A 21039-nucleotide genomic window follows, 5' to 3' on the forward strand; every position below is an offset into this window, starting at 1 on the left:
TATTACCATTCATGATTGAATGATGAGCCTGAGGATAGCACTGCTAGGTCTGAGTGGGACCAGGACAGATTGGATACCTGGATGTGGGGGAGGTCTGATTCTAATTGTTCTAATTGGCTGAAAAACAGGAATTCCCATTCTAACTGGTTGCCCTGACAGGGACAGTGGAGGAAAAGCAAGACTGATGAAGAGTTGATGCCTATTGGTCCTTAGGACTGAGGGGTGTGGATTCTAATTGGATAGAAGGCCTGGGTTGGGTCTGGAGACTGACTGAATAGTCTGGGTGCCCACTGGGTTAGGGTTATAGAGTTTCAATTCACTCTTAAGTGTTGGCACAGGGGGTTTGAGGGCCTCCGTGTCAGTTGGTCAGCAACGCTGAGGGGCTTGGGTTTTGATTGGTTCTTTTAACTTGAAGTCAGGATGGCGATGGCCTGAGGGAGAGGCGGAGGCAGCAGTAAGATTTGATCTGTCTGTTAGTCGTGTCCAACTCTCTGCAACCCCATGGACCGCAGGTTCCTCTGTCCATGGGATTTCCCAGGCAAGAATACTGGAGTGGATTGTCATTCCCTTCTCCAGGGGATCTTCCCGACCCAGGGATCAAACCCGCGTCTCCTGCATTGCAGGTGGATGCTTTACTGCTGAGCCACCAGGACTTATTTGTATTGTTTCCTTGCCCATTTGGGGGGTTAGGATTGAAGGTTGATCTGGGGAAAGTTTTGGTTGCTCTGCTTTTACAAATGAGGGCAACGCAATGCTGATTCAACAGCAGGTAAACACCCGATTTCTGATGGGATGGATAAGGGGTTAGGGAAACTGAAGCCAAGTCTTGCCACAGATTGGCTTCTGGCTGAAAACGCCCACCAACCGTGGCTTCTCCGCAGCAAAAATGGTACCACGCGTGAGGGCGGGGTCGGCGGCACACAGACAATAACTATTGGTTGAGAGCAGCACTGGCCTCCTTTCCAGCTCCTCCATTGGCCAGTTCCATAAGGCGGAACCTGTGAGGGGTTGGATTTGAAGTATTGATATTTCGGAGCCGGCGACCGATCTTAGTGAGACCCGGGAACCTGTGGGAGAGGCCGCTGCAAACGCGCTGTTGAGTGAGTGCCCTCCGCCTGAACTGCCTTTCCATCCCTTAGCTCGCAATTGCTAAATGGCCAGCCCTTGGCGCGCCTGCGCGAGACCCTTCCCCCGCCCCCACTTCTCCCGCCGCTTTGCCACCCTCACCACCCCCACGCGCCTGCGCAGGGCGGTCGGCTACTGCGCGGTTGTCGGGACTGCAAAAGATCTGCCTTCTCGTCGGGCAGCTGAACCAGAGGGTTCTAGTTCGGATTGGTGGTCTCTGTATTTGTCCCTCCTCTTTAGCTCCCTTTAGCTCTTTAGCTCCTCTTTAGCTCCCGGCGCAAGGCCCCTGCCCTCCACTTTCCTCTTTCTTGCGGGTTGGCTGCAGGGTGAGCAATTTCGGGAGGGGTCGGATAATCCCATACACTGAACCTGAAGGTGTAGTTCTGATTAGTCATCTTTTTTGTCTGTCCTGCAGTTTCCAGGACTACGGGGAGGGTAATAGCTTTACGTTGCAGGATGCAAGACAGTGACTCCTGCAAATCTCCCCTAGCAGACCTGTGAGGCACGGCACCGGGCCTGGCTCCTGTGTCTCCCCCAGCGGACTGTAACCCCTGAGGGCAGGGATCAGGCCTGGTTACTGTGTCTCCTTCACCAGAGCATGACCAATGAGGGCTGGGACCTAGTCTGATTCTTGTGTCTGACCACCAGACTGTGACCAATGAGAGCAGAGACTAGGCCTGGTTCCTGTCTTACCCAATGAGATCAATGAGAGCTGGGACCTGTTCTGGTTCCTGTGTCTACCTTATATGGCTCCCAGAGGGCAGGAACAAGCTTTCAGTTTTTCTGTGGCCTTATGTTCATGTTTTTAAAATAGTATATAATTAGATTTTTTTAGTTGAGTCAGTCTTAATCGGTTAATTGAGCCCACTTACATTTCTTGTCATAATAAACTATTTGGATATGATTTTATGATCTCATTCTATGCCTTTGTATTTGTTCAGGTTTTTTTTTTTTAATTCTCTTTTCTACATATCCACACACCCACCATCAGCCTACAAAGACATGACCACCAACGCCAGCCCCACGCACCCCTACTGGCCTCAGCACCTGAGACTAGACAACTTTGTGCCTAATGACTGCCCCACCTGGCATATCCTGGCTGGCCTCTTCTCCATCTCTGGAGTCTTAGTTGTGACCACATGGCTATTGTCAGGGCGTGCTGCGGTCGTCCCACTTGGGACTTGGCGGAGACTGTCCCTGTGCTGGTTTGCAGTATGTGGGTTCATTCACTTGGTGATTGAGGGCTGGTTCAGCCTCTACCACGCGGACCTTCTCGGAGACCAAGCCATCTTATCTCAACTCTGTGAGTCCTGGGTTCTTCAATATGCTGTGGAAGGGAATTTCCTGGGCAGGGATTGGCTTAGATGTTTACCTACCCACCAACTCTTATTCCATTTGTTTAAAATAAATTTTTAAAATTTATTTAACTTTTGTTGCATGTATATTCACATGGGTCCAAAATGAAGCCATTTAGAGGTATGCAGTAAAAATCTACCTTCTATCCTCCAAGTTTCCCCAAATAATTGCTTATGTTTCTTTTCAGGGTTTTACACATAAATTACACACATAAGCCTCAGTTTGCTCAACTGTAGAAGAGGGATAATAGTCATACCCAAATACATGTAAGACACTTAGAACAATGTTTGGCAGACAATACATGCCATATAACTTTATTATCATCATCATCATCATTTTAATGTTTCCTTTTGTATAAATGGTAGCATGCTTTTTTTAAAATGAACTTTGCTTCTGAACTTTGCTTTTTTTTGATGAGGACACTCATCATAAGTTTATGAAGAGTTTGAAAGCATAAATGTTACAGAATTATTTGACTTTTCCAGTATTAATAGGTATTTCCCCTAATCTTTTGCTGTTACGAACAGTATTCCTTTTTGGCCTCATGAATAAATCTGCTAGAACATTCTTCTGCAAGTCTCTGTGTGGAGATGTGCTTTCATTTCTCTTGGGTAGATGTGGAGGAGTAGAATATCTGGGTCCTGTGGTAGATGTGTGTTTAATGTTATGAAAAACTGCCAAACTTTTCAAGAATGGCTGCACCATTTTATATTCCCACCAGCAGTATATTAGAGTTAGTTTTTCCACATCCTCATCAATACTTGATATGACCGGGTGTTTATTAAATTTTAGTCCTTCGAGTGGATGTGAGTGATATCTCATTATGGTTTTAATTTGCTTTCCCTTAGTGATTAATAAGTACCTTTCATGTGTTTATTGACCATTTAGAATCCTGTTTTGTGAAAAACCTATTTCAGTCTCCTGTCTATTTTTATATTGGGTAATCTATCTTTTCCTTAGTGATCTCTGCTTACTCTTTCATTTACTTATCTGTTCACCTTCGAGCTCTCTCTCTTTCTCTCATTGGCTACTTTCCTCACTCCATCATTTACACCTGCCTGGTTTTATTCCACAAACATTTATTGAATACAAGACAATCACAGCAACACTTAATGTTCTGTGTCAGGTTTGCACACATTATCTTGTATACATATAAAAACAGCTGCCCCATTTCACAGATGAGGAAACTGAGGCATGGGGAGGTTATAAAGCCTGCCTTCTTACATGAGCCCTCGGCTCTCACAAGTCTGACTTCCTTTTCCTGCTGATGTTCTTCATATAAGTTTCTTGTCTTCTTCAGGGAAAGAGTATGCCAAGGGAGACAGCCGATACATCCTGTAAGTGTTTGTCAAGGGAGACCTGCATTGTTTTGGGGGGAGGTAAGTCAGGGAGCATTAAGGGGTGCCTTGTAGGTAGAGCACAGTTATGCCAGTGCCCCCTCCATCCTTTCTCTTGCAGGGATGATAACTTCATGATATGCATGGAGACCATCACGGCTTACCTGTGGGGACCACTCAGCCTGTGGGTGGTGATCGCTTTTCTCCGCCAGCAACCCCTCCGCTTTGTCCTACAGCTTGTGGTCTCTGTGGGTGAGGAAAAGGCCCACAATGGGTGCTTGAGGGCTTGATGGGGGATCTACAGACATGGGGGGCATTCCTGCGGGTGGGACTTCTCAATTGTGCCCATCCAGGGCTGAGTCAGACTGAATGACAAACTCCCTGAGGTTTTGGAACAGCCATGCCCCTCCAGGCCTGTGTTCTCAATCCAGGAGAGTTCATTTCTCCTCCCACTCCATCACAAAGTCTCTCATGAGGGTTACAGTTACATGAGGTGGCCCATGATGGTGGGAAACCCCTGCATTCTTCTGAATCAAGATTCTGAGATTCCTTCATCTGAAATTCAGTCCTGTTATGTTCTTATGTTGTTAGCTTTCTGGAAATGTGAGTTCTCTTTAGTCCTAGAATCCTGAGCTGTCTTGAATGAAAGGATTTTGAGCTTAAATTCTGGAGACATGAACTCTCTTGAGTTCAGAAAGTCTCAGCTTCTGATTTCTGGAATTCTCACATTTCTGATTTCTCAAATCTTCAGTCATGTGATTTCAGAACTTTTATGTCTCTGAATTTGGGAATTCTGAGCTCTAATAACTTGGAAAATGGCTTGGAATTGTTCCTCCTCCTTACAGAGTTTCCTTCTCCTTCTACCTCCCACAGGTCAGGTATATGGAGATGTGCTCTATTTCCTGACAGAGTACCGTGATGGATTCCAGCACGGAGAGCTGGGCCACCCGCTCTACTTCTGGTTTTACTTTGTCTTCTTGAACGCCCTGTGGCTGGTGCTGCCCGGACTCCTCATACTGGATTCTATAAAGCAACTTGCTCATGCCCAGAGCATACTGGATGCCAAAGCCCCAAAAGCCAAGAGCAAGCAGAACTAAAGAGTGATGAACTAGGCTTAAACACCGGCTATTGAGGAACTCTTAATCAGGAAATAAAGATCTTGACCCTATACTGAGAGATCTTTAATTATTAACCCCAGAGATGCCCCATGACTGACACTATAGATCCTTCCAGCACTCATTCCACAGACCACCATCCTTTCAGCCATAGACCAGCATCATCATCCCATAGACCTCGAACCTATGACCTCACAACTTTCCATCACTAACCCTACAGATTCCCCTGATGGTTAATTAGATCCATGAATCACATCTGTAAAGTCTTTTAAGGCATGATCGTCCATCCACACCCTTGGCATTCTCTCCAGAATATACCCTTTCTTGTTTTGAAATATGGTCAGGCTGAGAATTTTCCAAATCCAAGTTCTTCGGTTTACTCAGCCTCTTATCTCCTGATCAGGTATCCCACAAATACCCCATTACTAACTCCATATATCCCCTATTACTCACTCCAAAGAACCCCATCACTACCTTAAAGATTCCCATCGCTCACACCAGAGACCCCCACAAAAGTCACTCCACTACCCCACATACTCCATCATTAACTCCTAAGATACCCATCACTCTCCCCACAAACAGCCTTTCATTTGCTCCATTGACGGAGAGAATCATTCACTTCACAGACCTCCATCACACCACAGACCCCATCACTTGCCCCAAGAGACCTTCCATCACGTACAACTCTATGACTCATTCATAGATCCCCCATCATGTGTTGCACAGACCTTATCACTCTTCTACAAAATGCCCTATCATTTACCCCATAGGTCTCTTATCACTCACCATAGATCCCTCAATCACTCACTCTGTAAACTCCCCATAATGATTTTGAAGAATCTTATTTACCTTACATTCCCCATCACTCACCCTATAGATCCCCAATTACCCCACAGATCTTTCATCACTTACACCATATCCTATCACTCATCCCACAGACATCCCTTCACTCACCCCACAGACCACTTATCATGTATCCACAGATACCCCTCACCCTACAGACCCCTATTGCTTATCCAGCAGTCTCTGTCTTTAACCTCAAAGACCTTCAGTCATAAAACAAATCGGTACTTGAGGAATTTTGTGGAGGTGGCCATATTAAACTGCAGATACCTGTAGATGGGCTCCAGGTGACCTGTGCAGGGCAGGACTTCAGTTTAAATCTTGGTTCTGCTTGAGCCTACAGTGTCACTTTTTGAGAAGTGCCTCACTGTTAACCCAAAGCCCTGCATTAATTTCTCACCTCAGATCCATCACTTACCTCATTGTTTACTTAAGGCTCTCCCTCAAGCACAGCAGGCACCACCCCACCTTCTGTCCATTGCACTCTCTTCTCTCTGTCCTATTTACTATCTCTTTGATCTTGAGCATGTTTTCCCATGGCCTTCATTCAGTGCTTTCATATGTAAAATGCTGATAATGATAGTACCTACCTCAGGATTTTTATGCAGATTAGGTGAATTAATATATTTACACTATCTGGTATACACTTTGTTGAATGGAAGAATGAACAAATGAAAGAGAAAATTCTCCCCTGCACTATGGCAAGGACCTCTTTTTTGCTCTTCTTGCTTCCAGTATATTTCCTTCCAGAGGTTTCGCCACAACCAAGACAGGGGCATCTGAACACATCATAAGCCTGTGCTCCAGGGCCCTCAGGATAAATTCCAAGTTCTAGGCTAATGTTTTGCTCATTCCACTCTGTGATAATTTTAATGAAAAGCAACTTTCAAACTCCTTGTTTCCATCAGAAAACCTGGCAGTGCCACAAGAAGTGTTTTAGAAAAGGAGACTTCTCTTAAAAGGTAACATTAAAGGTACATCCTACAATACTGCAACAACAGCTGAAGTCCAGGTACCTTACAGGACTCCTTGGTTACAAATTACATTTTTAAGAGCAGCATGTATTTTGTCCAAACCATAGAGACGTTGTACAGTAAAATGAGAATGGCTTTTTGCATTTTGTGGTACATAAACTTTCTCAAAGGAGTCTAAAATATGTCCAGTATGGGCACACACTGTTTAATAACAGGACTGACTTCAACGTGTTGTAAAGATTCAATAAAAACAGAGGCAAACTTGTCCACAGAGCATACAAACGGCTTTTATGGGTAAATTATTTATTAAAGTATAACATGCAGGCAGAAACAGCAAAAGTCTAAATGTACAGGTCCGTGAATTTTCATAACGTGTAAGCTATTTTTTAAGATTGTGGGAAAAGGATTATTCTTCCATTCAGTAGATTCGTTTGAAATGATTTTAAATAGATGACGTCATCTCTAAGCAGAGACACAAGGCGACTTGGGGCAGACGTGGGGCGTTGACGTTATCGCGCAGCAGCTTCCTTTCCCCGCCCACTTTTCTCGCCCCAATAGGTCGCCGCGTTAACACACACCTAGGTGAATCCGGAAGCAAAGTGACCAAATCAAGGACGAGGGAGGCGGGGCCTCAGTAAGCGCCTGCACACTGGCTAAAGTGACGCAAAATGCTCGGCTTTGGGGGGCGGGGCTCTTGGCAACAGCACACTGCGCAAGCGCAGAGGTGACCGCCTCCCTGTGCCAAGCGGGGGGTGGGTAGGGTCGCGTGGCGCCCTCTGCGCCTGCGCCAGGGCACAAGGTGGGGCCGCGGGCTCCCGCATTCTGGCGTGCGCACAAGGGTAGGGGGCAACGGTCAACTGTCACCCCTAGGTGGGTGGCGGCAGGATGGCGACGGCCTCTGGGTCCTCGGACTTGGCTGGCTCCGGAGCGCCCCCGCCTGGTGGGGGAGCCCAGGCGGCGGCAGCTGAGGAGGAGGAGCGAGAGGTGGTGCGGGTCCGAGTCAAGGTGAGGCTGGTGGCCGGTCGTTCAGCCCGCCCAGAGCTCTCGGGAGAGGGGAAGGTGGTGGCTGTCCTAGGATGGAGGGCGGGACTTGAGAATTGGGGTGTTACGTGAGGGGAGAGGCTTGAGGGCAGAATATTGGTGGTTTGGGTGGGGGCTAGGGGAAGGCTGGACCTGGGAATGCGGGGGCAGAGGGTGGGGCTTGGGGATTGCAAATTGAAGGGTAGGGCCCTCTGGAATAGATAGGAGGAGATTGTGGGTAGAGAGGAGGGGCTATAGGGTTGGAGGAGGGAACTTAATGGAGTGGAGCCCTGAGAAATGAGGGAGGTTGTTGCTGTCTGAAAAGGAGGCGCTGACATCGGTTTAACATTGTGTTGAGAGTGCACTTTTGTGTAAATCCCCACACTGGATGAGCAGACACACTCGTCGGGGAGAGAAACAGCTAAATAAAGGAAATGCTTCAGACACTGGTGAATGTCATGGGGAGATAACGAAAAAGATTCCGAACTAGGGAGTTGCTTTAGCCAAGGTCGTGCAGGGAAATATCCAGAAAGGTATTGAGGGAACAGAGACTCAAATAAAAAGGAGTCACCAGTGTGCATATCATGGGGGGAAGAGTGTTTTAGACCGAGAGAACAGCAAGGGCAAAAGCTGGGAGGTGGGGATGAGCTTGGCATGTTCCCTTAGGTTTCCATATTGCTGGAGCCCAGAGAGTGAGGAGAATAGTGGTAGGGGGTGGATGGGAGAGGTCAGAGAGGGGCAGATTGTGAAGGGCCTTTGACATGTATTCTATTCTTGAGTAAGAAAGCTGTTGCAGTAGTTCCAGCAAGTGGTTACTGGCTCAGACTAGGGTGGTGGCACTGGTGGTGATAAGAGGTTAGATTCTCGAGAGAAGTAAACAGATCACTTCAGTGTAATAGAGCAAACTCAAAGGTAGACGTTTGGGTGTTCAAAGAAAAGATGCTTAAGTTGTGAGTGAGCCAGTTAAAGAGTGGCAAGGACCTTCCAGACTGGGGGATGTCCACAAGCACAGGCCTGGAGCCCGAATGTGTTCAGAGTAACTTCTGGGAGTTTGGTAGTACCAGAGTGTAAAGTTCAAAAAAGCTCCCTTTGGGAATCCTGGGGTTCCTTTTGAAGAGATTTAAGCAAGAGAGTGTTGTAGATAGACATGCTAGATTTGGTTGCAGCGTGGAAGACCGGTTTAATAAGGGCCAGGCTGGACATGTCTTTTTGCCTTTTCATACTGTTCATGGGGTTCTCAAGGCTCATTGGGAAAGACCCTGATGCTGGGGGAGATTGAGGGCAGGAGAAGAAGGGGGCATCCAAGGATGAGGTGGTTGGATGGCGTCACGAACTCAATGGACGTGAGTTTGAGCAAACTCCGGGAGATAGTGAAGGACAGGGAAGCCTGGCATGCTGCAGTCCATGGGGTCACAAAGAGTCGAACACAACTGAGCGACTGAACAACAAAAGATTGCTCATGGTGGTCTTGGCAACCATCCTTGAGGGGATGTAGAAGAAGGATTGGGTACCTGGACTATTGCAGTAGCCTCCTCCTCACTGGACCACTGCTTTCTCCTTTGTCCCCCACAGACTGTTCATAGAGCAGCCAGAAGGGTCCTGTTAAATCCTGAATCAAACCACATCCCTCCTCTACTCGAACCCTCCCAAGCCTCCCCCCTCACTCAGAGAAATTTTATGGGCTGGAGATTTTATGGGTCCCAGTTCTCTCCATGGCCCAGAACCCCTGCCTTGATCTGGCCCCTGCCACATCTCTACCCTTACCTTCTGCCATATCATCCATGTCAGTGTGTGATGTGACCCCTGATGGCCTACCCCATGTCTTCTCTCCACAGAAATGTGAGAGCTTCTTGCCACTTGAGTTTCGCTCTTTTGCTGTGGACCCCCAAATCACTTCGCTCGATGTGTTACAACACATCCTCATCCGAGCCTTTGACTTGAATGGGTGAGTAATGGGGTGTGGGGCAAAACCAGTGGGCCACCCACCTTGACAGCAGTTGTTTGGCATTTTTATTGTTGTTGTTTTGTAGGGAGGGTTGTTTGTTTTGTTATTATTAGTATAAATAGTCCCACAGTAAACAAATAGCCACGTACATATCTGGGAAATGTTTTGGAAAATCTAGTCATAGGATAAATTCCTAGCAGTGATATTGCTGAATTAAAGGGTGTATACTTTTTAAAGTTTCAACAGATGTTTCCAAAATGTTCTCCAGGTAGGTGTTACCAATTTACCATCTCAGCAGCAGCCCATAAAATTTCTGTTTTCCTCACACCCTCACAAACACTAGTTACTAAAAAACATTAGAAAATTTGCCAACCTGATAGATGAAAAATAGTGTCTCCTGGGGGCAAATGTGATGGTTATTTTGGTATCATTGTTATTTTGGAGGAATATATGCACATGGTAACAAACTCAAAGGGTACAAAAATGATGGGTATTTGGGGGGGTTTCCATGGTGACAGTTGGTTCTGGCAATGGCTCAGCAGGTAAAGAATCCACCTGCAATGCAGGGGACACGGGAAATGAGGATTTGATTCCTGGGTTGGAAAGATTCCCCTGGAGAAGGAAATGGCAACCCACTCCAGTATTCTTACCTGGAAAATTATATGGACAGAGGAGCCTGTCAGACTATAGTCCCTGGGGTCACAAAGAGTTGAACACAACTGAGTGACTAAACACGTTCATGGTGACAGTAGTTATCACACAACATGCTTTGCATAGAGTTGCACTGGTGTACCTAAGGAACAAGTTGTTAGTTGTTATTTGACTTTTTTACATAAACATTTTCTGTTGTGGAAAATAACAACCATACAGCTTGCTTTATTTTTTATGCACAAGGCTACTTTCTTCCCACTTCCATCCCTCAACTACTCGGTTACCCTCCCTAGAGGAGACCCCAGTACCAGTTTAGTGTGTTCTCCAGATACAAGCAGATGTGCATCTGTTTCTGCGTTTGTGAAACAAACTTCCCAGGCTTCTTTTGGAAATGGTCCCTGAGGCTTCCCAGGCACAGGGGCCCTGAAAGCTGCCGTGTTTCCTCTGTCCAGGAAGAAGAACTTTGGTATCAGCTACCTGGGCCGAGATCGGCTGGGGCAGGAAGCTTACCTCTCACTCTTGTCTGACTGGGACCTCAGCACAGCCTTCGCCACTGCCTCCAAACCTTACCTGCACCTTCGTGTAGATATCCGGCCCACTGAGGACAGTGAGTACCCGGTGCTCTGGGGGCACTGCCCTGTGATACCCCCCTTTCCCCATAGGATTACTCCACTCCTCACAACACATTCCTTCACAGTGAGCTAAGGAGCAAGGAATCCTAGGTCCAAATCCTGGCTTGGCCACTGGCCCTCAATTTCTTTATCAATAAAGTAGAGATATGGTATCTTAGGGCCATCATGAAGATTAAACAGGGAAATTCATGTAAAAATGCCTGAAAAGGTACATGGCTGCCTAGTGAATGCTCAAAAAGTATTAGCTCTAATGACAATAATTATCATATTTATTATAGCATATAATCTAGTGATAATTACAGAATGCAGTATAACAATAGAGCTATAGTATTATATGTTTCAGTTATAATATCATAAATATAATAATGCTGATTATAGTCATGGTAATTGTATTTATTCATTCACTCATCCTGTACTCATTTTCATTGATTTGTTCCTTTGATCTCTCAGCCACTTTCAGTCTTCTCATATTTGTTCCCCTGTAGTCATATTTGTTTTGACTGTACTGGTCCCAGGGAGCCCACAGATAAATTAAGACATGGTCCTGAAAATTTGATTATGAAGCATACATTAGATAATAATAGTGTCAGTGTAAAATTTCCAGGGTATGGTTATGGTATCATGGTTATTGAAGGAAAATATCCTTGTTCTTGGGAAAAACACAAGTATTAAGGGGTAAGGTGTTATGATATCTGCAAATAACTTGGCAAAATAATAAATGTATGTATATATATATATATATATATATATGGAGATAATGAGATGAAGCAAATGCAGCAAAAAATGTGAACAGTTAGGGGAGTAGATGAAAGATGTATGGATGGTCAATGTATTCATCTTTTTAACTTTGTCATAGATTTGAAATTTTTTTTTAAAGTAAAAAGTTGTAGAGTAGAAGATATGGTTTCCAGTCTCAGGAAATTCACAGTGCCTATTTGAGATGCCTGAATAGGCATTTTACTGATGTCATAATAACATAAAATAACTAACATGTGTCAAACACTTGAGGCCATTGTACACACATAGTATTTATTCACTGAATTGTCAAAACAATCCTACAGAGTAGGGATGACCGTTATCCCCATGTTACAGATGAGGAAACTGAGGCTCAGAGAGGGGACAGGACCTGTCCCTGTCACAGAGACAGTCAGTGAAGGAGTGTGATTTGAAAGCAGGTGGTGGCTGAACTGGCTTCAAGAGTCCTTGCTCTTAAACATTTGACTATAAAATATGGGGCTTATTTAAAAAAAGAGATTAGAGAAAAAGAGAATCAGAGAGAGAGAGAGACAAACAAGAGTCAGAGGGAAAGACAGTGACTGAGACAGGCAGAGAGACAAATGGAAAAAGACTGGTAGCCAGAGACACAGGAACCTCTGCACAAGCAGCCCAGTGTGCTACTCTGTGTCAGTCACTTAGCTAATTCCCCAAGCCTCCATTTCCTTACCTATAAAATAGACACAGGAGCACTATTTCAGTAAAAAAAATAAAATCTGCTCTGCCAATAAGCATGTGAAGAAAACCCCAACTACACACAAACTGAGAGGAATGCAAATTACACCGAGATAGACACCCAGTAGTTTGGCAAAAGGACATTTAAAAGTTACCTTTATAAATAGAATCAACTTTCCCGTTATTTCCATTCTATTTGTACCATTGTCTTATTTGCAAAACTCCTGCAAATACACGAGTTTGTTTTCGAATTCCTAATTCTCTTACATTGATCTCTTTGTTAAATCCTAAGCCAGTTCCATGTTGTTTTAATCACATAGTTTTGATATATGTTTTCCTTTTTAAAATTATTCCTGAATATTCCTGTGCACTTACTGTTCTTTTCATTTAATAGAATTAGCTTATCATTTCATTAAGATACTGATGGGAATTTGACTGGAGTTGTTTTTTTTTCCATACCACAGTTTGCAGGATCTTAGTTCCCTGACCAGGGATTGAACCCAGGCCTTAGCAGTGAAATCTTGGAGTCCTAACCACTGGACTGCCAGGGAAATTCCTTAATGAAACTAATCTTTAATTATCCAGTAAATACATTGTCCATATTAGAAATAATGATGAAGTCTCTCTCTTGGAATCACTGTGCCTAATCTTGATCCCCTTCCTTAGGCTTCACAGGTGGCCCTAGTGGTAAAGAACCCTCCTGCCAATGCAGGAGACATAAGAGGCATGAGTTCGATCCCTGGGTTGGGAAGATCCCCTGGAGGAGGGCATGGCAACCCACTCCAGTATTCCTGCCTGGAGATTCCCATGGATAGAGGAGCCTGGTGGGCTATGGTCCATCAGGTCACAAAGACATGACTGAAGTAACTCAGCATGCAATACAGACCTATCTTTTTGCCCTGCCGGAACTACTTTGATCAGTTTGATGTGTAATCTTACAGGTCCTTTATTCACACACACACACACACACATTAATCCACATATAGACAGATGTAAGTATATTTGTATTTGTATATGTACACAAATGGTATGTGTTTAACATAAATCATACTATACATTAATAGGTAAGTGTCCAATTGATGGAACTGTTATAAATATTAATGGAATTCTTGGGATTGTGTTCATGAATGTGAAAGCAACAGGCATGTTGTGATCACTTAGATGGCCCAGTCCTTCTTTCTGGGAAGAACTCAGTTTCTGTCACCTCTTCAGTTGGAAAATTCCCAAGCCTAGACGGAATCAATCTGTGCATTCGTGATATGAATTCCCTTTCTGTCATATGTATTGCAGATTTTTTTCCTCAAGCTTATCTTTTTGTTTTATGGCCTTGTTTGTGGTGCTGTTTTGGTCCTATCAAAAACTGTTTGCATGCAGTCTTGTACATATATCTTTTTCTGTATGATTTCTGAATTTCTCCTCTTTAGACCATCTTCCCCATCCACATGCTTATATTCTTCTATTTTATACAAATATTCTCCTATATTTTCTTCTAACACACTTATTATTTTCTTTTACATATAAATGTCTACTCAGTCAACATTGTGATTAGTGGACCTAGTTTTTTTTTTATTTATTTTTATTTATTTGGCTGCATCAGGTCTTGGTTGCATCATAGAGGATCTTTTGTTGTGGTGCCCAGACTCAGTAGTTGTGGCCCACAGGCTTAGTTGCCCTGTGACATGTGGAATCTTCCCAGACCAGAGTACATGTACTTGGATTTATTTCTGGGCTTTCTATATTATATTCTACCAAGACAAGCATTGCATTCCTCCCACAATTTGGGGGGGGGGGACTCTTCTTTTTCTTAACTATTCTTAAATGTGAATCCTTTCATAGAAACATTAAAATAATTTTACCCGGTTTCAGAAAAAAACCTATTACATTGCTGATTGGCAGAATATATAACTTAGCATTTGGGAGATTTGACAATTTTATCATAAGGAGGTGTAGTACCTGTAGCACATATTGTGTAATACTGCAAGCAGGGCCTGAGACAGCACCCTACAATGAAACTTGAATGTTTCTTCAGGGAAATGTGTGTATATTCATACTTACTGGGTTACATAAAGACTAGATATAGTCTGATATCAGTTCAGATCCAGTTTTGCCACTAGATGAATTTGTGCTTGTGGAAATCCTTTGCCCATTTTATTAATGGGTTCTTTCTTTTTAAAAAATCAACATGGAATGTCTCTCTTTCTTGTCATGTTTTGGTCTTGAGCAGTGCTTTTCCTGACATTCACATAGCTGCTCTTGCTCTCTGTGTTTGCCAGGTATACCTTCAGATTTCTTCAATTTTTAACCTTTCTTTGTCACCTAGTTTTACTGTGTCTCTCACAAAAACTCCATAGCTGGATTTATGCTGTTTTACACAATTGACAGTGAAATCTTTTGACCACTTTTCCCCTCCAGTCTCCCCCACCCCCACTCACCCTAGCCCTTGAAACAGAAGCTTTGGAACACTTTTCATTCTCATTCTTCTGGTCCCTAACCCTTAACTTCTGGGCTTTGCTTAGGCAATATTGTTTTTTTCTTTTTCAATTCTAGGTTGTCATTATCTTTTCTTTAGAGTTAGTCGCTTATGTTTCAGGAATTCTAATGTAACAATATTACACTCCCAATGACAGTCTGTCATTTTATGTCTAACTATATATTAATATTAAAAACTTGTGGCTTGGCACCATGTACCTTCCCTTTTGCCTTCCTCCACCCACTTTGAGCCCTTGTAGTCATTCATAGTCATTTCTTAGACAACTTCTTTGTTCCCTTCCGGTAAGGTGCATGGGTGGTTGTTGTTCGGTTGCTCAATCGTGTCCGACTCTTTGCGACCCCATGGACTGCAGCATGCCAGGCTTCCCTGACCTTCACTATCTCCTGGAGTTTGCTCAGACTCAGTCCATTGAGTCAATGATGTGATCCAGCCATCTCATCCTCTGTCGCCCCCTTCTCTTCCTGCCCTCAATCAGGCTCTTTTCAAGTGAGTCAGCTCTTTGCATCAGGTGGCCAAAGTATTAGAGCTTCAGCTTCAGTGTCAGTCCTTCCACTGAATATTCAGGGTTGATTTCCTTTAGGATTGACTGGTTTGATCTCCTTGTTGTCCGAGGGACTCGCGAGTCTTCTCCAGCACCAGAGACAAAGCAGCAATTCTTTGGCACTCAGCCTTCTTTATGGTTCAACTCTCACATCTGTACATGACTACTGGGAAAACCATAGCTTTGATTATACAGCAGACCTTTGTCAACAAAGTGATGTCTCTGCTTTTTAATACACTGTCTAGGTTTATCATAACTTTTCTTCCAAGGAGCAAGCATCTTTTAATTTTGTGGCTGCAGTCACCATCTGTAGTGATTTTGGACCCCAAGAAAATAGTCTGTCACTGTTTCAATTGTTTCCCCATCTATTTGTCATGAAGTGATGGGACCAGATGCCATGATCTTAGTTTTTTGAATGTTGAATTTTAAGCCAGCTTTTTCACTCTCCTCTTTCACCTTCATCTAGAGGCTCTTTAATTCCTCTTTAGTGCTTGGGTAACATATATGCTAATAATCAGAAACTTCTTTCTTTGGTTGTGGTGGATATGTACTGACGTGGCTGGATGGGGGCCCTTGGATCTCAGGCCTGTCATGTCAGTGCTCTGTGGATACTGAAAGTCGCCATCTTGCTTTCAGAGTTGTGGAACAGAAGCCCTTTGGCAGTCTGACCTTCTTCCAGTTGTAAGCAGCCTGTTCTTTATCTTTGGAAGCTGGCAAGAGTTTGTCTTCATTCTTAGAATGTGGGCATTTTGCTAGCAGATTAATAAGAGTTGGGAGAGGCCCATGGTCTATGCTATTCATTGATTGATCCTATCTGAGACTTGCCAATCCACTTCTTCATCTCAGGGACACTTTCCTTCATATCTTGGTAATTCTGTCTCTGCCTGACCTCTTTTCTCCTCCTGCATTTCCTACTTTTTGCCTCTCAGGTCTCCTGGACTCACCCTTCAGGTCTCTCTGCTTTCCTCTCATCATTAAGCTTTAGCTCTGTGCCTTGAAAAGGGTTTTTCTCTTTGGTCTTTCAGACTACTGGTGTGACCTTCTTCATTTTACCTGTTGAGTAGTGTGATCTTCTTCATTTTAAGTGTTTTCATGTTTTAGAAATACCATTCTGGCATCTGTTGGGAGAGAGTGGAGAAGGAGGGGCAAAGGGGAAGCAAGGACTGGTTGGATGAGAGGCGTGGTATGAGCTGAGAGAAGAAGTGGAATTGAAGTATGTTCTGCATGCAGAAGCCATGGGTCTTGGCAACAGTTAGGCCCTGGGAGTTGAGAGATGTTTGTTCAGGTTTGGGGCTTAAGCAATTGAAGAGACAGAGACACTGTTCAGACTTGAGGAGCAGGTCATGTCTTGAATGGATCTTGGGCTCCCCTTGTGGACCCATTAGGTTTGCAGTGCCCAGTGGGACATCCAGGGAGAGGCAGTAACTTGTGGCTCAGGGTTTGCTTCCCCCTCAGCTCTGTGGGAGAAAGTACAGTGGACTTCATGGAAATGTTGCTTAGGGATGGCATTTGCCTGCAAATGACAGTGGCTTGAACAAATCCCAGTTGATTTGTTTCATATAATAGAGTTGGAAAGCCACTGCTCTTTGCTGTTGTCAGCTTAGCAGTTCTGTGGTGCCAGGGTGGACATCTCTTGAGTCTCTCAAACTTACTCAAGTGGCCATTGATGCTTCAAGCCACATGACATTTGAGGTGGGCAGAAAAGATGCAAGGGGGAGTAAAGAAGAGAGAGAAGGGAGAGAACAAGGACCAGAATTGGATAAAATTAAGCATTAAGTCTCTTCTGTGTAACATGCATGACGTACCTGCTCCACAGATACTTTTGCTAAAATTTACCCAGGCCCTGGAGTAAGGTGAATGAGATAAAGATCCTAGCCCTACCATGTCCTTGGCCACTTACTAATTTTTCCAACCTTTTTGTCATGGTCTGTAAGGTGAGAGTAATGGTAGTCTATACCAATTGTGGAAGGAGGACTAGTGGGAAGGTAAGATTCAGGGTTTGGGTTCTTGAGCTTTGGGCCTGACTTTCAAATTTCAGTTCTTTCACCCACTCGCTATGGGACCTTAGGCAACTATTAATACTAATCCTGTCTGTGCCTGTTTCCTCTTAGAAAGATTGGTGATAATAATAGTGCTCAATTTAGAGAGTGCATGTGTGTATGTACTTCATACACAGTTGTTTCAGTTGTGTCCATCTCTGCAATCCCATGGACTGTAGTCTACCTGGCTCCTCTGTCCATGGAATTCTTTCTCCAGGAAGAATACTGGAGTGGGTTGCCATTTTCTTCTCCAGGGAATCTTCCCCACCCAAGGGTCCAACCCACTTTTCTTGCATCTCTTGCACTGGCAGGCAGATGTTTTTACCTGTATGAATAGTAAATGAGTTAACATTTGCAAAGAGCTCACAACACTTCCTGTCACTCAGCCCTATGGAAGTGTTGTCTAGTGTTCTTGTTGTTTATATTGATGTTAAGCCCTGGCACGGTGCCTGGCACATAGTGCTCTCAATAAACATTGCTTTATATTGTTAAAATATTACTATTAGAGTCTACCAGCCATTCTGTGAGACTGTTTCCACCAGAAGATTATTCATGGTTTTATTTTTTGTGTGATTAGGATGACATAGGAAGGGCGAGTGAAGTGGCTCATTACCTTGTGGGTGGCCTGGCTTCAGAGGGAGAGGAACCTGGTCCTGAGCTCTGGGGTTCTCATACCATGTCATTCTGTGTGCCCAGGCCCGCTGCTGGAAGACTGGGACATAATCAGCCCCAAGGATGTCATTGGCTCCGATGTGCTATTGGCTGAGAAGCGGTCATCTCTGACGACAGCTGCCCTGCCCTTCACACAGTCCATCATCTCTCAGGTGCTTTCAGGGAGCCCCAGGGCCCAGCTGTTATTGGAGGGCAGTGCCTCCCTGGCACCCCCAATTCCGAGCCTACCGGTTGGCACTTGCCCCTGGCCTACCCAGCTAAACGGTGCCCCCCTCCACCCCTCCTTTCACAGGTGGGCCGCACCTTGTCTAAGGTCCAGCAGGTGCTGAGCTGGTCATATGGGGAAGATGTCAAGCCCTTCAAGCCACCCCTGAGCGATGCAGAGTTTCATACCTACCTGAACCATGAGGGCCAGCTTTCCCGCCCCGAGGAATTGCGCCTGCGGATCTATCATGGTGGTGTTGAGCCCTCCCTGCGAAAGGTGAGCCTTCTCCATCACTCATTAGGTCCAGCACGCCCGCACACAAGAATAGCTCAAGAGATGCATGCTCTGGGCCACACTCTCGGGATGGTATGGAAGTGTTCCAGTGCATGCAGCTGTAGGAAGGCAGGCTTTTCCAAAGGAGAGCAGAGGCCTAGGGTGGCTGGGTGTTGATAGGTACACACAAGGGCATGGCAGCTCATCTGTAGACCCGCCGCCTCATCCCTTTCATCCCTGGCCAGGTGGTGTGGCGGTACCTGCTGAATGTATACCCAGACGGGCTGACAGGCCGAGAGCGGATGGACTACATGAAACGCAAGAGCCGGGAGTATGAGCAGCTCAAGAGCGAGTGGGCCCAGCGAGCAAGCCCTGAGGACCTGGAGTTCATCCGCAGCACAGTCCTCAAGGATGTGCTGCGTACTGACCGGGCCCACCCCTATTACGCAGGGCCCGAGGACGGCCCACACTTGCGGGCTCTGCACGACCTGCTCACCACCTATGCCGTTACCCACCCGCAGGTGTCCTACTGCCAGGGCATGAGTGACCTGGCCTCGCCCATCCTTGCTGTCATGGACCACGAGGGCCACGCCTTCGTCTGCTTTTGTGGCATCATGAAGCGCCTGGCTGCGAACTTCCACCCTGATGGTCGTGCCATGGCCACCAAATTTGCTCACCTCAAGCTGCTGCTGCGACACGCGGACCCTGACTTCTACCAGTACCTGCAGGAAGCCGGTGCTGATGACCTCTTTTTCTGTTACCGCTGGCTGCTGCTTGAGCTCAAGCGCGAGTTTGCCTTTGACGATGCTCTGCGCATGCTGGAGGTCACCTGGAGCTCACTACCCCCCGACCCTCCTGAGCACGAGGTAGAGCTCGTGGGCCCCCCCAGCCTAGTGGTGGACATGGGCTTCGGGGGCCACCGGGGACGGCCCATGCGGCAGAGACACATGCTGAGGCCCGCCGGTGGAGGAGGCGGTACCTTTGAAGATGCTGTTGACCACTTGACCACCAGCAGCCAGGGGCCTGGTGGCGGGGGGCGTCTTCTGAGGCAAGCCAGTCTGGATGACCTCCAGCAACTCAGGGGTAGAATGGGCCCCAAGAGGGACCCCCTGATCCAGCTGCCCTACCCAGCTGCCCTCATTGGTTCCAAGTCTCTCTCTGAGCCCTTGCTGAACTCCTCAGACCCACTGCTTTCCCCCTCTTCCCACCCTGATTCCCCATCCTCCTCATCTCCACCATCTACCCAGGATGCCTCTCCTGCTGGTGACGTGGCTGCTGGATCCCCCTTGATGCCAGAGGTGGGCTCCCCACAAGACCCTGGGAAGTCCTTGCCACCCCCACCCCCATTGGGCCTGCCCCCACCCCAGGAGTTTGGCCGAGGGAACCCATTCATGCTCTTCCTGTGCCTCGCCATCCTGCTGGAGCACCGTGACCACATCATGCGCAATGGGCTGGATTACAATGAGCTGGCCATGCACTTTGACCGCCTCGTGCGAAAACACCACCTGGGGCGCGTCCTACGCCGGGCCAAGGCTCTCTTCGCTGACTACCTGCAGTCAGAGATGTGGGACTCAGAGGAGGGAGCCGAGGCCACAGCCCCATCTTGATCAGACTCCCTTCAGCCCTCCATCAGCCCCATCAGATCTCCATTCTTTGCCAAGAGGGCCTACACATGAGACCCCACATCCCCGCCTGCCAGCCCTAGACCTGTGGGAGCATAGTACCCTCTCTCCCCAGGTCCGAGAGTATGGGGCTTTGCTTTGACAGTGCCCCATGGAGGCCACGGCCTCCTTTCTCCATTTTTCTTGTTTTGATTTTAACAACTGTACTTTGCACACACAAAAGTCACTGTGGTCTGTGTATTTCTCTGCCTTCTCCCTGGTTTTTGTTGTAAATGGAACCCCCAGGGCCTCTTTACCTGCTGGAGCTGAAACACTGCCCATTTCAAGTGAAGGGTGGCTCCCACTTCCCTGGTGACAGGAGAATGGGTACTGATAAATCAATTCTAGAAGGTGAGCCCAGGTCAAACACCACTTGAGGCGGCCTGAAGGTATTTTGTGGTACATCTGTCTGCCTGTGAGGGTCTGGATGATGTCTGTAAATATACGTTTTTAGGACAGTCCCCTGAATGAGGGATGGGGGAGAGAGTTCCTGACTCAGAAAGGGCAAGATTCGTTACAAAGACTGGGAAGTATGGGCTACTTAGAAACATTGGATGAACTACCTCTAGCATTGCACATGTCACCATTTCTAAGATCCAGACCCTTCCCTGTAAGTCTTATGCATGAATGCTAGTGGTCCTGGGCAGGGGTCTAAGGTTCCTATTCTTGTCACATGCTTTGGGGACAGCCTTGCCATGCCTAGGGCTCTA

General features: G+C 46.1%; 2 protein-coding genes across 3 annotated transcripts; both read left to right on the plus strand.

Annotated features, from left to right (window-relative positions):
- Positions 1-948: 948 nt before the first annotated feature.
- Positions 949-4986, plus strand: LOC122434507 (EBP cholestenol delta-isomerase). 2 transcript variants are annotated; one of them, XM_043457935.1, is made up of 5 exons: positions 949-1100; positions 2117-2428; positions 3782-3818; positions 3940-4070; positions 4692-4986. In XM_043457935.1, exons 2-5 carry the CDS (start codon positions 2128-2130, stop codon positions 4913-4915), a joined length of 693 nt encoding a protein of 230 aa, XP_043313870.1. In that variant the 5' UTR covers positions 949-1100; positions 2117-2127; the 3' UTR covers positions 4916-4986. The 2 variants fall into 2 exon arrangements, with proteins under 2 accessions (XP_043313870.1, XP_043313869.1); XM_043457934.1 differs by having other exon boundaries at positions 992-1101; positions 2069-2428.
- A 2474-nt stretch (positions 4987-7460) lies between these two features.
- On the plus strand, positions 7461-20512 carry TBC1D25 (TBC1 domain family member 25). Its single transcript, XM_043457929.1, has 6 exons — positions 7461-7755; positions 9606-9715; positions 10819-10973; positions 18215-18342; positions 18483-18671; positions 18914-20512. Exons 1-6 carry the CDS (start codon positions 7636-7638, stop codon positions 20273-20275), a joined length of 2064 nt encoding a protein of 687 aa, XP_043313864.1. The 5' UTR covers positions 7461-7635; the 3' UTR covers positions 20276-20512.
- Positions 20513-21039: the final 527 nt, after the last annotated feature.

The sequence above is a fragment of the Cervus canadensis genome, chromosome X, assembly GCF_019320065.1.
Source record: "Cervus canadensis isolate Bull #8, Minnesota chromosome X, ASM1932006v1, whole genome shotgun sequence".
NCBI lineage: Eukaryota > Metazoa > Chordata > Mammalia > Artiodactyla > Cervidae > Cervus > Cervus canadensis.

Excerpts from the sequence above, each read along its gene's own strand:
- LOC122434507 (XM_043457935.1), top strand. The coding sequence starts at position 2,128 with ATGACCACCAACGCCAGCCCCACGCACCCCTACTGGCCTCAGCACCTG. Across the intron at positions 2,429-3,781 it reads AGCCATCTTATCTCAACTCT|GGAAAGAGTATGCCAAGGGA; the intron begins GTGAGTCCTGGG and ends TGTCTTCTTCAG. Across the intron at positions 3,819-3,939 it reads GGAGACAGCCGATACATCCT|GGATGATAACTTCATGATAT; the intron begins GTAAGTGTTTGT and ends TTTCTCTTGCAG.
- TBC1D25 (XM_043457929.1), top strand. The coding sequence starts at position 7,636 with ATGGCGACGGCCTCTGGGTCCTCGGACTTGGCTGGCTCCGGAGCGCCC. Across the intron at positions 7,756-9,605 it reads TGGTGCGGGTCCGAGTCAAG|AAATGTGAGAGCTTCTTGCC; the intron begins GTGAGGCTGGTG and ends TTCTCTCCACAG. Across the intron at positions 18,343-18,482 it reads CACAGTCCATCATCTCTCAG|GTGGGCCGCACCTTGTCTAA; the intron begins GTGCTTTCAGGG and ends CTCCTTTCACAG.